Below are 14,168 nucleotides of genomic sequence, written 5' to 3' on the forward strand. Positions count from 1 at the left end.
TGATGATTCATTATAGTTTATTTCATCCTTTTTAATAATTTTTCCAGAAACAACTGAAGTTCTGTTATTGATCGAGATCATGAACCGATTGATTTTAGACCACCATTGAAAACCTGGAAGCACTGAACGGCCGTTTCATCCAATTGATTGAGGTTACACATTAACACCGTTAGATGCCTACTCAGTGTTCCAGAGTTCAGGCGTCCGCACGCGAGACCGACGACCATACGTTCAAGACCTGCAAGCAAAATCAGGGATGCGCAATAAAGAGAAGTCTCACAATAATAGGAAAAGGGCTTCCAGTGCTTCCAGGTACACAATGGTGGTTTAACATCAATCGATTAATGATTTCAATCAAAAACATAATAATATCTGCAACCCCATACTGATAACATTATGCTCTTGGATAATATAAATAGTGTACTGATGATCTATATCACTTAACTCAGTGTTTAATATTTAGTCATGATCATATATTTGAGCGATGAAAAAGGGTTTCTTTTCAGATTTCACACCTTCATTCAACATGATAACGATTAAATACAACTGCAAATTCATATGCCAGAAAACTAACTTCAATTTATATCTGTTGGTGACATATATCATTAACGTTACCCATACATGTTTTAACTGTGATTCCAAATCTTCTAGTCACCTGTAAGTAAAACTATCCACTGATCAGACGAATTAGATGTTTACAGATAAGCTTCTGTCTTCACATTTCACTGATTTTCTTGTACCGTTTTTGCATTTAATAGAAGTAATGAGGCTAGAAAAATTGTATGCAGCTAAATGGATTTTAGATCTATTCAAAAGTAGGTTGATGTGTATATTTATTTATTTATTGCAAATATGTTGTAAAAGATACCTAATAATAGTTGTCTAACAACGTCGGTGAAATAAATCTTATCAGAGACAATCAATGAAACCATTGAAATTGTGTCCTGAGTATGGAAGTGACCCCATATTGAATGACTATGACAGTTCATGATGAAACACGGAACTCTTATGATGTCACGATAGCGATATTCAGTCTAACAACCACAGAAGCAGCTATTAAAAGTGAATGGAATATCAGGTCAAGTTTTGAAACTGCGAATGATATTTGGTTAACAGTGTAGATGAGAACATACAATCAGGCATTGTCTGCAATGAGTGAAGCTGATTGGACACAGTGTGGATAAGAGAAGACAAACTACAGTCTGAATTGTTCAAAATGGATAACATCAGGCATGATGATGTGTCATGAGGCAATATGTTTTGCGACAATTGCACAAAACTGGTGTGCAATTTGCAGATGTATGTGTTTTCCAAGTATTGGCTAGAGATGTATCCATATTACCACACAAACACATACACAAAGCTACCTGAGATATGCTTCAAATCATTACAATGAACAAGATCTATGACAATCGCATGAATAAATAGATCAGCAGGTTGTTTGAAAGGAGGTGCATTACTTCTTAAACTGATGGATATCTGAAGCTCAAAGTAACTGTCAATTCTAGTCAAAGTCAAAATTTTCACTATACATTTTAAACGAAGACAGTAAAACTTGCAAATTATGACAATCAATATCAGTAACTTAGTGTTATTTATAAAGTTTTTAAGACATATGTTCTTATATTTTGACGGGATAGTTTAACCAATAGTCGACTGTCTCTGTGAACAAGCCAGCATGGAAATATATGTAAAGACGATGAATAGTAATAAGCATTAACTGTAAAGAAGGTACCAAGACGGTGTTGATTAAACATCACTGGTCAGTGGCCTATGCTTCTATTGAGTTTATCGTTTTACGTAAGTAATTTAGGAACGTTCTGGTTTCGCCACAGTTCTTTGGCTCTATGGAGGCTTAATAGTGGGAAGTGAGTAACAAAATACAACCACATCCCATTAGCAAATATCATGCATAATGTAATGTTAACGTTTGGACAAACAGTTTGTAAATGCATTATTAGTGCAACAGAATGATGGAGTAATATGTTTCTAAAGAACAACACCACATTAGTTTCTAAGATTCATACTCGAGTGATTTTTACTAAATACAGATATCACTCCCAATGATGCTAATTTACTGCAGACGTACTCAGGTAAGTCAATTCATTTTGTATGTATTTCACGTTTATAACTGATAAATAACTGTGGCAAATTGGATTTCATTTTGAAAAATTCAGTCACTCATATTTACTCAGTTGGAGTTTACCAACGATGTTACTCAATAGATAATTTCGAGATAAGTAGAACGAAGCAAATTTTAACGTTGTTGTATTCACTGTGGTAGATGTGTGCCTATTTTATGAGGCTTTATCATTGCAAATTATGCTGTGGAATATCGGAGATCGGTGTTGCTTTCACACGATTCCACATTCAACACTATTTTATGATTACACTTGGATTAACTCCGTTTGTAGCTATTCTAGGGTCACTACTAGTCCAAAGGGCGTGTAAAAGAGGAAGGTTGGACATGAGGTCAGCAACTCCATCTCGTTGAAAATCATCTTGCTCAAAAATCATTAACCAGGGTAAAACGATTAGACCATTTAAAATCCGCCCTCCGAATGAAAGTAGAAGTATGATTCCTCATGATGAAATGCGCGATTCATCGGAAGTCACACAACCGATTCTTCTTCTAATAATCAGATCAACAATTATTATTGAACCACTGAACGTCCGGACAATGTGTCATACTGGGAGGATCAGTCAAACAGCTATGGAAACAACAAGTGAAATTCGTTTGACTTATACTGGACAGGACATATTAGATTCGGGGAGATGTTTCTGAACTGTATTCACAAAGAAGGAAATGCCCCTTGTAGACAAGCATTTCCTCTCATGTTGTTCAAAGAAGCACAAAAATCAAGTAAAGGAAAGGAATCTCATTGATCAATGATCATAAAAACATCTTCAAAAACGATGAGTGAGGGTAATCCAATGAATGTTATCCAATGTTATCCACCCACCAATGATAGCAATGACGATGAAAAGATCAGTTCTATGATAGGCTGCAATCGATCATAGTAAAGTGCTCAAGAGATGACCCGATGGTGAACCTAAACATCAAAAGACGTAATGGAACAACGTGCGCTCAGCAAACTGGCTATAGGTAGCACAATGTTCCTACATAAACCCATAAGCAAAACTTCATGGGTCTCACCGGATCACATTACACATCGCATTTTTCGCATTTATGGATTATTCCGGTGTTTATTATACTTCATTGAAAGAGTAAAAAAGATGAACATTTCATTAACATAATAGTCTGTGTTACCATTCTTTTATCAGAAAATTATGAACGACTATCTGATATAAAGACGAATTCAGGACTTGATGACTATTGTAGGTTTAAAAACACCTTGTTATGTTATCATTTGACGGTTACTATACATGATGTGCATAAGTTCTATATGAAACCTGTCACAGTAACTTGTCACTGTTCTAAGATCTAAGCATATCACATCAGTAAATTGATATCTATATAAGCTGTTCAGTAGCTTTTATAATGAGGATGTATTGAACACAAGCTTTCATATATTACTACCAGTGAAGTAACTACTTCGATAAATTCGGTGTTCATCTTGTTGTGCTAATGAGTAAGGTGTGACAATTTTGGTCGATGCACATATGTGACTGATCGTATGTTGTACCTGACTGACTGACAAAATCTTAATGGAATGAATTTGAGTTGGCTTATATATAATTCGTGATAATAAGAGTAATACATTCGATAAATTTTTTTCTTTTTTCAATCATCTATTGTAGTCGATAGTTTAATAGAATCTGTAATAGAGAAGAAGTGGAATGCAAGATTAGACTTTGATCTAGCAACCAGTAGGTTTTAGATAAAAACTTTTTAATATCACATAATCAGTAATGAAATTCACTTGACCAATAAAGAAACTATATCAATCCATTAAATCTATGAATGAGTATACTTACTACACATGTAATATAATTATATATATTCCACTGAATATTAATGCTGATCTACAAGAAAATAGTTTGTATTAGCCTTACTTCGTAATCCTCATTCGGTGAACTTTTCAAACATGATATATGATTTCAGATTGTTCAATAGAATTTCATGCACTGATCATTGAAAATCGTCGATGCTTTCACCTACAAAATGACCAACAATGTCTTCCATGACATCAAGTTCACAATAGAACAGGAGTCAAACAAAACACTGTCATTTTTGATGCATTAACAATCATAACCGACACAGGGAAACTGAAACACAGGGAAGACAGCAAACTTCATACATCAAAGATCAGTTCATGTACGAAAGATTCAAGGTTTTTATAGAGTTTGAGATGTCCTTGTGTTTCTGAAACGTTTTGGAGAGCTCATGAACAAACTAGCAGCATAGATAATCATTCAATCACAAGTGCGTATATGACCTGTCAAATTATTGATGTTTTGCTTGAATTTTGCATAAACGTCTAATAGATGCTCATTAGATAAGATGATTCTCAATGTTTTCAGAGCCTTTCTTTTTGGCTTTCTACGAAGAGTTTTGTGAATCTGCCTCAAGAAAATACCTCAGTGCAAATAACATTTTGAATGGGTTCAACTGTTAAAATTATAAATTCATGAGGAATCAAAGTCTATACATACTACTTTCAAATTCACATTGACTGCTATTGTTTTTTGTTTCATGCAGACATATACTTGAACATGAAAACTTCATCCAAAAGCTCGTCTTTGACAGAAAATAACGGTGAGTACTTGATATCCATATTGAGAATGAAGTTTTATCAATCAATATTTAAGTAAGAATTTGTGAAAGTCAATTCCAGCCAATAGCTGTTGAAGCTTACTTCAATACTGTGTGAAATCATCTAGTAAATTCACTTGTTGATGTTTACTTGTATATTCCCATTGTTATTCAGGACTGCAGTTGATTGGTTTTTTATTTGTTTATGTGCATACTGTGCGTAAAGCCTTAATTTACAACCTTCATAAGCAACGATGGATAGTGGCAAATAGTGGAATACGGTTCGACGTGCGTTTCGTCCTATTTGAGACTCATCTGTTGAGTGTACCTGTATTTATTTAATAACCTTATCAGAAATCTTGAAGTATTTGTGAAAACGCTACTACTACTACTACTACTACTACTACTACTACTACTACTACTACTACTACTACTACTACTACTACTACTACTACTACTACTACTACTACTACTACTACTACTACTACTACTACTACTACTACTACTACTACTACTACTACTACTACTACTACTACTACTACTACTACTACTACTACTACTACTACTACTACTACTACTACTACTACTACTACTACTACTACTACTCTACTACTACTACTACTACTACTACTACTACTACTACTACTACTACTACTACTACTACTACTAAGCACATAATATCGAAAACTGCATTACTGACTAACCGTTGAAGCCCTCGGTTGAATAGTCATTTTGTGCGAAGAAATTGGCAATTGTATAAACTAAAATACATCTTGTAAGTGTAAAAGATGATTGCAAACCATAAGCTGTGACTCAATGTTGTGGATCAATTAAAGTTAGACATTACCACCGTTGGATATCAGCTCAATAATCTAGAGTTTAAGTGTTCTCGCGCGAGACTGATAGGTGTTGGTTTCAAATCCCACGGTGTGAGATCGTGGATGTGTGCAAAACAAAACACAAATCACTTATGTATTGAAATGTAAATCATCATGATGAAAACATTAGATTATTTGCATTAATAACTGGATTTCATTTTTATTCTACTAAAGGGAAATCACTTGATGAAAGAAAATCAACTCTGGGAGAAACTGAAAATCAATATAAAGAGTCTAAATGTATGTTTATTAGAGTTTCAAATAAGCAAACCTGTAACATAAAAGACTATTGATTTGTAATCTTGTTTGTATAGTGAATTCTGTAAGCTGAGATATACGATTGCTTATTAAGTGATCTCATTCTCTATAGTTACTGGTACTATAATGTAAGTGGCTATAAGAGTTACTGGATCATTATCCTAATAATGTGAGTATTCCATAGACTGTTATTAGATCATTCTCAAATTCAACACAGAGAACACCAACCCAATCACATTTGATGGCGAAACTTTGGAAGAAGTGAAATCCTTCACGTACTTGGGTAGTATCATCAATGAACAAGGAAGATCTGATTCAGACGTGAATGCGAGGATTGGTAAAATAATAACAGCATCCCTATGGTTAAAGAACATATAGAAATCAAAACAACCATCAACCAATATCAAAGACAGAATATTCAATACGAATGTCTAGAAATTCCTACTTAACGGAGCTGAAACGTTGAGGACCACTACAACCATCATCAATAACATACATTAGAACATGATAATTGTTTGGTGAATATAAGTATGTGCTGGATAGCACTATTAATATGTTATGTAATAGTCATGGGGAGAAATATCTCATGATGGAGACAGTTATATTAGTATTACTAGTGGTAAAAATCAAACAAGGCCTTTAAATAATGCAGTATTCTGTGTGATGATTTTTATAATTGTCTTATCTTGATCTTCTTTTTTTCAATATAAGTACGTGTTATCAGCACAAATAAGGAATTGATTGAGACAAACCTTGCCTTTAGCAATTTCTGCGGTGAGTTTCACGGCCAGTTTTATATATATCTTTTTCAGTGAATACATTAATTTCCAACAATGTAGCGAATTAACATGAAATTATATTTCCTAGTCAGCGGTTTACTTTTTTAAACGACAAGGTCTCACGACCATTGCATCTCGTGGGGAAGCATAGGCAGCCCATCAGCACTCAATACACAACTCTGTACTGGACAATCATTTTCAGGTGTTGTTCATCCTTCTCATATATGCTTCTATTTTCCAACCAAATGTTATAATTAGCCTTCTTCTTTTCCGTTTCTCTTCACCACTCCAAGTTAGAGCTTGACTTGTGATGCAGTTTGATGATTGCCGTAGTGCATGTTCTATCCACTTCCAACGAAGTTTCGTAAACAAGACACCAACCAGAATAAACAAGTTAACACATCAAACTCGGTGAACATAGATATAGATTGCTATTTTTATAAAATCAAACCGTCCATTATCGTCACTTAAATATTTTTCTCTAAGTGATTCGATTACTGACAACGTTTACTTTAACATCGATCAAGCAAATAATTAAACCGAATACAAAGATCAATCCAACTAACCCAATATATTATGATATAATGCTATTGTATCTTAAGGCCCTGTGCCCTATGAATATATTAAGTAACGATGTCGTCAATTATAGAACATTGATTTATCGACTAGATTAGTGATGCGTAAAACCCGTACGAGAAGTCTAGAGTCATTACCGGTCCTACTTCCTGCCTAGCCCTTCCTGTTAAGTCCACAATATGAATCCTCTAATTCAAATATACTGTGTTTATATGCAAACCAAACAGACCACATCATATGATAAAACACAACATACACAATTGTGCCAAGATCTAAACAAAAGTGATTGTGAATGTTGGAGATTATAATTAATAGAGTGAGCATAACTCAAGAATGAAAAATCGTATCATAATAGTCTATGGGTCAAAATGAACAGGCGTAAGTTAGTAAGTAGATAATTGTTCTTCCAGAATTCCAAGTCATTCTAACCGCCTTATGACAGCCAATAATTTTTGTAAATATATGTCATATAAGGGAATGAAAATTTAGCATAACTGACTTCAATATCGATCTTTCATTTATATTTACTGATAATGCGTCGTTTTCTTTGATGTAAAATAGATGCAGTTAAAAAAGATTTACCGAAATTGCACCCACACCGTGAGATTAATGTGGCATATTAATTGATTTCTGATACATATTCATGAGAACGTATTGCACAATTTAATAACCGAATAATTCCCTATTTTAATGCACATTCAATCAAATTATCATTCTCTTGATTCTCGTTTTTTAATAGTATGTCATCTAGTAACTATAATATTGAGGGAACTGATGTTCCGTTAAGAATTCGATCCCGTGTCCCTCATCTCCACGGTCAGACACGTTACCACTGAACTATCCGACCCGGATAGGAAACCACTTTATAGTATGATGTAAAATATATGCTGTGTGCTTTGTGTGCAGAAATCTTTGCTAGTACTTTTAGTGCTATTGAATTCTGACCACAATCCTCAAAGCTGATTGTGAGATAACTGGGAAAACAGACTTTCAACATGTAACACTAAAAGTACCTCAATAATGGTGGACGTAGTAACATTGATTCGAAATTTAACTCATCGAATATCACGGCTCGGCTTTGCAAGCATTTTCACTTTCTTGTAACTTATCCATTTTATTCATATTAAGTGTATTGTTCTATCTCCAGTCTAAATGTGTTCTCCATTATATATCGATGATTAGTCTGTTAGAACCTTGTTTGGTTGGATCGTATTTCAACAACTGGCGGAGGTTCACACTTTATAAATCAATTCCATGATTTAAAATGGGTGATATTTTCAGATACTAGTATTTACTCACGACTGTTACTCCCAATGGAGCACAGGCCGTCGACCAGCATTCTTCAACCCACACTGTCCGCAGCCTTCCTCTTCTCTTCTATTCAGTGGTTGTTCATTCTTCTCATGTCTGTCTCGGTTTCTCGATGTAATGTGCTCCTTGGTCTTCCGCTTGTCCTTTGACCTTGAGGATTCCATGTGAGGGTTGACCTTGTGACGTAGTCGGGTGCTTTCCTCAATGTATGCCCAATCCACTTCCATCGCTTCTTTCTAATTTCGTCCAGATACGAGTATTTGAACCAAAACAAATCCTTTATCTAGACACATGAAATCCGATGTTTTAGTAAGATTTGTTTTTCACTTAAGTGAACTCTGATAGCAATTTAATGTTTATTGTCAACATATCACACACAATCTGAGCATAATCACATTTTTGACGGAGTTTTGTACTTTGAGCTGGTTGGAGCTGTCTTCGACCTGAAGTTTGTGCTGATGATGTCGCTTAGAAGAACGATGAAAGCTCCATGAACATACCATCCAGCTCAGAGAACTAAGCTCCATCAAAATCATCTACCTGAGCTACAAATCTTTTCCACCATCTCATAATCACGTTTTTCTCTTCATTCATTGAATCATCAATGTGAAATAACCATCTTTCATCAATTTTATTTCAGTCGAAGAAATGCAGAAAAACATTAGTGAGATGACAGAACACCTAGATAACTACACGCGTTAGTTATTATTTCAACGAATTTATTTACTTTTAAATAATACTGTAGTGTAATAATTGAATTCATGAGTGAATTGAAGCCAGACCACAATAGAAAACTTGGAAGCACTTGAAGGCTGCTTCGTCCTAGTATGGGACTCCTCAGCAGTGCCTATCCACTACCCCGCCTCGCGAGGTTTTAACGCACAATATGTCACTTGAAATAATTATCTTGTATATGGTAGAAGAAAATAACACATATAATGTAATAATAAACTATCAAGTCGCACCTTGGTATTGATACATATCGTGTGGGTTTCCAAAATATATTTAATTGATCTAATCGTTTATATATGTAGTAAGATTAGTTTAATCTGAATTGATGATAACTATTCAACATATTACATACGAGAATAATTAGTATCCATTTTACATCATCATCATTTTAGGGGATATAAGGGCAGTTGTAGCTAAAGCCAAAAACACATCAGGTATGTTGATAATTAAGCAAATAACTTCATACAATTACATACGTTAAATAAACTATTTTGTGTTTGAATAATAATGTCAAACTTATCACACATAGTGTTACCAGTTATTCTTTGTTTATTAGATCCAATCCAACGACATAATTTGGAACGTGAAGTTGATGATCTTTGGCTGATTATCAGTGATTATAAAAGTGAATAGTAATTTTACTAGATGATCCACTATTACATTACTGGAAGCATTGAACAGCCGTTTTGTCTTAGTATTGGATTCCTGTGTGTAAGATCATGTATCCGCACAACTGACGACTCACATACTAGGACGAAACGACCGTTCAGTGTTTTCAGGTTTTAAACGATAGTCTCAAAGTATTGATATCAATTGAAACTAAACAAACAACATAACCTTAACAAATTCATTTTGTACACTTTTCGCACTTCCGAAAATATCACATTAGACCGAATATATAAGTCTGAGAAAAATTTAGATGAAGCTATTAATGACGTACTTTTTGGTAAGTATTAATAACTGAATTGTGAAGTAAATAATTTTATCATTGGCGAGACAATAATTTATGGACGAACCAATCACGTATAAGATAACAGGTGTCGGATTTTAGCGCAAAGTTTAATCATCCATTTGGCTAAATGAAATTTAGGCATTATAGCTGATTTCGATGATAGAAATCTACCTAAAATTTGTGCTGGTGATGTCGTTTAGTGGAATGATGAATGCTCTACAACCATGCCATCCAGCTCATAGAACAAAACTTCATCATAACAATCCACCTAGTCTACAAATCATCATCTCACAGTAGCTGATAACGGTTCATAACAAAAACGCGAAATCTAATTCCTAGCCATAATCGTAAACTGTGAATCGTAATTCTTATAATTCAAACTGCTTTATAACCCTCGTTTAGCTCTAGTAGATAGATGAACACTTTGAAAAAGTTGTCTATAAATCACAGTTTTACTGAGTAATATAACTAGCACCTCAATTAACCATGTTTTACTTTGATTATATTTTATAGCAAATCTAGAAGTGATAGCTGAACAAGACAAAAAGCGTAATGTCACTATTAGAAACGAGGATGCTACATGTACGTTTTGTGCAAATAACACCAATGAAATGTGTTTTTCGTTTGAAGTCGATAGTTTATGTAGTAGCCAATTATCTGAATGTTACTTACTTAATTATGCCGACCAATAAGGTGTCCCACACGGTTTATCAATGTATTATTTTATTCGGTCTTTCCATCCTCATTTAGCCTAATTTTCCGTATGTAGCCGTTTTAATTTTCAACGAGATAATGAAATCAGTATGTGATTCTAAGATGTTTTAGTAAAATAGTTTTATCAGATTATAAGCAAAGATGGATATTGACTACAAGTGGAATCCAGTTTGACGCGCGTTTCATCCTATCTGGTATACAAAATCACGTTTACAAATTCTCCACCAAACATTCATACTTATAGTAACTTGGGAAATTATTATATGCTTCTCTATTTTATTTATTCTTAAAAGCAAAGTGAAATGTTTACACAAGAATATCCCTTTGAACGTCAGATCACCAACTTTTTTATTTCTCTTATGGGTTAGTTAACTTACAGTTGCGATCTGTCTAATAATGAAATGTCTTGCAATTGAACGCTTGATTCGGTTCCTACGTTCATCTAGTAACCTCCAGGCTAGATCTTTACAACAACGTGGACAGTTGAGGACAGGGGCGAAATATGGAAGAAGACGCTTTACTTCAAAGGCCAGTTTATGTATAGAAAATCGAGATCTTTTATGGTATTTCAGATGGCCTTCCAGAAAATTATGGAAGGTCACTCAAATATAGTTGCTGTATAGGTATTCATTTTATCAAAAACTCGGCGTGTGACTTACCACATTCTAAATGTTTCTGGTAAACCTTCAGTTGAATGCCTATTGGATACGATGCTCCTCTCTGTTTTCAGAGCAGTGTTCCGCTTTTCCTGGATCTCTTCAACAAGTACTGTACACTGTTAATTTCGATAAAATTTAGTTCATTTTCATCATGATTTACAGATGATCATCTTAAAACATTGACAAATATGGAAGTTCAAAGAATAGATGTCCTTGAATGTAAGTGACTTTTATTGTTTGATAATAATCGACTAACTTATTAAGTACTTTCATTAGAAGAAAGAATAAAAATCTACGAAAGTATAATGCAGGAAGAAAGTAAGTACTCTCTTTAGGGGTTTTGTTACGTAATGTAGAAATAAACTTGTAATTGTATGATAATATTGTCTTATTTACAAACCATTTTGAATAATTCTGATTTTTCTTCAGTAAACTCAATTTAAAGGCCTAAAAATGTGAGTAATCACCTTAGAAGATGTTTTCCGATTTTCACTCGCGCGTTTCATCCTATTTAATATTCATCAGTGGGATGTATCTGGATCTTATAGTGTGGTACTGGGTTCGAGTCCCAGAGTGAACATCAACTCTGAGATACAGGTACATCCGGCTGACATTTCTGAAATAGGACGAAACGTGATTCAAACTGCATTCCACTGCTAGCCATTATGCAACTTCGCTTATATTATTGGATGCTGTATTGGCTTTGTTATAGTATGCAATATTACCTATGAGTATTTATCACGCATATAAACTAATCAAGGTAGTAAATGGATTGATTAAAATGCATTAAGTTACTTGATTGATTGAATAAATGTCTTAGGGAATGCACCAACTTAAATCAGATGACAACCTTTTCACTTAATAAACTATCAAATCATATCTTACAATTACAAATGATTGTAGAGCGAAAATGTCAAGACTCCTTAACAATTCTTCCTTAAAATGTGAGACAATGAATGTTCTGTTGCAATCGTCAATCATTCAACTATCACTAGCTTAGACCCTGCTGTCGGTATGTATTGGTGCATATCGTCAAACCATATTAGCATATAGAGATGAAAGTAACAAAATACATTGAGATAGAATGTTAGCGATGATAGTCATGAAAATTACACGTCCTTAATATTGTTTGAAATGGTAGATTTAAAGCGTTTGCATGGAGGATTACTGAGGTTCGATATCTAGTGGAAGATAGAGTGGACGATTCTGAGCCATGTCAACACCTTGACAACTCCAAACAGTGATTGTTATTAACGCATTGGTTTAAATCATATGTGCTGCACCTACTGATGAGTTCGGAACAACAATCTGTGACTTCATAGACTAATGCTAACACCTGATTAGGCTGTCTGTTGGACTAGGAGCAGCCAGTTGAAGCAAGTGGTGAATAGGCACAGGTGACACATGTTCCAAACAATCTAATCGATCACAACTTATAGCTTCCGTTACTCAGTCTCCTGTGCAGCTTCTTCACTCGGCTTTGTCGACATTTACTAGGTCAACCAGTGCATCATTTGTGCGAATATCAACTCATGATAAGTGAGGTGATGGAATCGTCACTCATAAGGGAATATTTATAGATAAAATAAATAAAAACGATGAATGTTGTCCATCTCTGATGGATATCACATGACAATTCTGGTAAACCTGACTACAATCTCCGACACAAGCAAACATTCACCATAAAAAGATTACTCGCAAGATTTGTTTGCTGCTATGGTCTGCATTTTAACAAAAAAATTAACACGAAAGCTTTTGATCAATACGGACGAATGATTTCTCGGAGTCAAGAAATAGGACTCTTGTTGTATGCCATTAAGTTTGCTTGTATTTAAAAACCTGAAGAGTGTGCATTTAGTTGATACATTCACATTCAAGTCTAAAACCCGTCCAAGCTTCCAAGAATTCCTCATCAACATCAAAATTTTGTCATCATACGGACACAGAGGCTTGTATTTTCGTTACTATACTAGTTAAACCGATTCTTCTGTGTTAATTATGAGAGGATGTTAAATCCGTCATGTAAAGTGTTACGGTCAGCTATCAAAGCAAGTCAGATAAGATGACGTCCGACTATCAAACTTCAACCAGTGGCTATATTAGCTTACTTTTAAAACTGTATCACTACCGTGAAAGATATCCAAGTTTAATAGAGACGAGTTTTCTGCACTCCTCCAGATAGTTTGTCCATCAGTCCGAGTGCTAGTAACAGTTTATTCATCTTCCAAGATTACCTGGAGTCTCTGTCACTCTTTATCACTCTCTGGACCTCTCACGATAAGGTTTCTGGTATCTATCAACTCGGTAGATCACACAAAAATCATTTGATCTAAACTGGATTTCTGATTAACTTTTATTGTAGGTGTCACTGATATATTTATAGTTGGTTAGAGGTGTTTACAAACATCTATATCATTAGCTGTTTCTCAATGAAGCTTAAATTGTTCTCCCTTGAATGAACTACTAAATTACTTTGCCTATAATACTCGTTGTTGTAGACAAATAATTGTCGATTGCGTTGTTTGAATTTATTTGTTGAAGATGGTTCTGAATAACATAAAAGGTTACCTGTTTACACATGGATTCAAGTGT

At 34.4% G+C, this 14,168-nt stretch overlaps 1 protein-coding gene across 1 annotated transcript; it reads left to right on the plus strand.

Moving 5' to 3' along the window:
* Positions 1–691: 691 nt before the first annotated feature.
* On the plus strand, positions 692–12,019 carry MS3_00010014 (uncharacterized protein; the record flags this gene model as incomplete). Its single annotated transcript, XM_051218344.1, has 15 exons — positions 692–815; positions 3,286–3,339; positions 3,763–3,831; positions 4,664–4,720; positions 5,770–5,835; positions 6,565–6,627; positions 7,770–7,808; positions 9,160–9,216; positions 9,644–9,685; positions 9,808–9,876; positions 10,141–10,197; positions 10,717–10,785; positions 11,739–11,795; positions 11,841–11,894; positions 12,006–12,019. 15 exons carry the CDS (start codon positions 692–694, stop codon positions 12,017–12,019), a joined length of 891 nt encoding a protein of 296 aa, XP_051072931.1.
* Between the last annotated feature and the right edge of the window lie 2,149 nt (positions 12,020–14,168).

Source organism: Schistosoma haematobium, chromosome 1 (genome assembly GCF_000699445.3).
Source record: "Schistosoma haematobium chromosome 1, whole genome shotgun sequence".
NCBI classification, from domain to species: domain Eukaryota; kingdom Metazoa; phylum Platyhelminthes; class Trematoda; order Strigeidida; family Schistosomatidae; genus Schistosoma; species Schistosoma haematobium.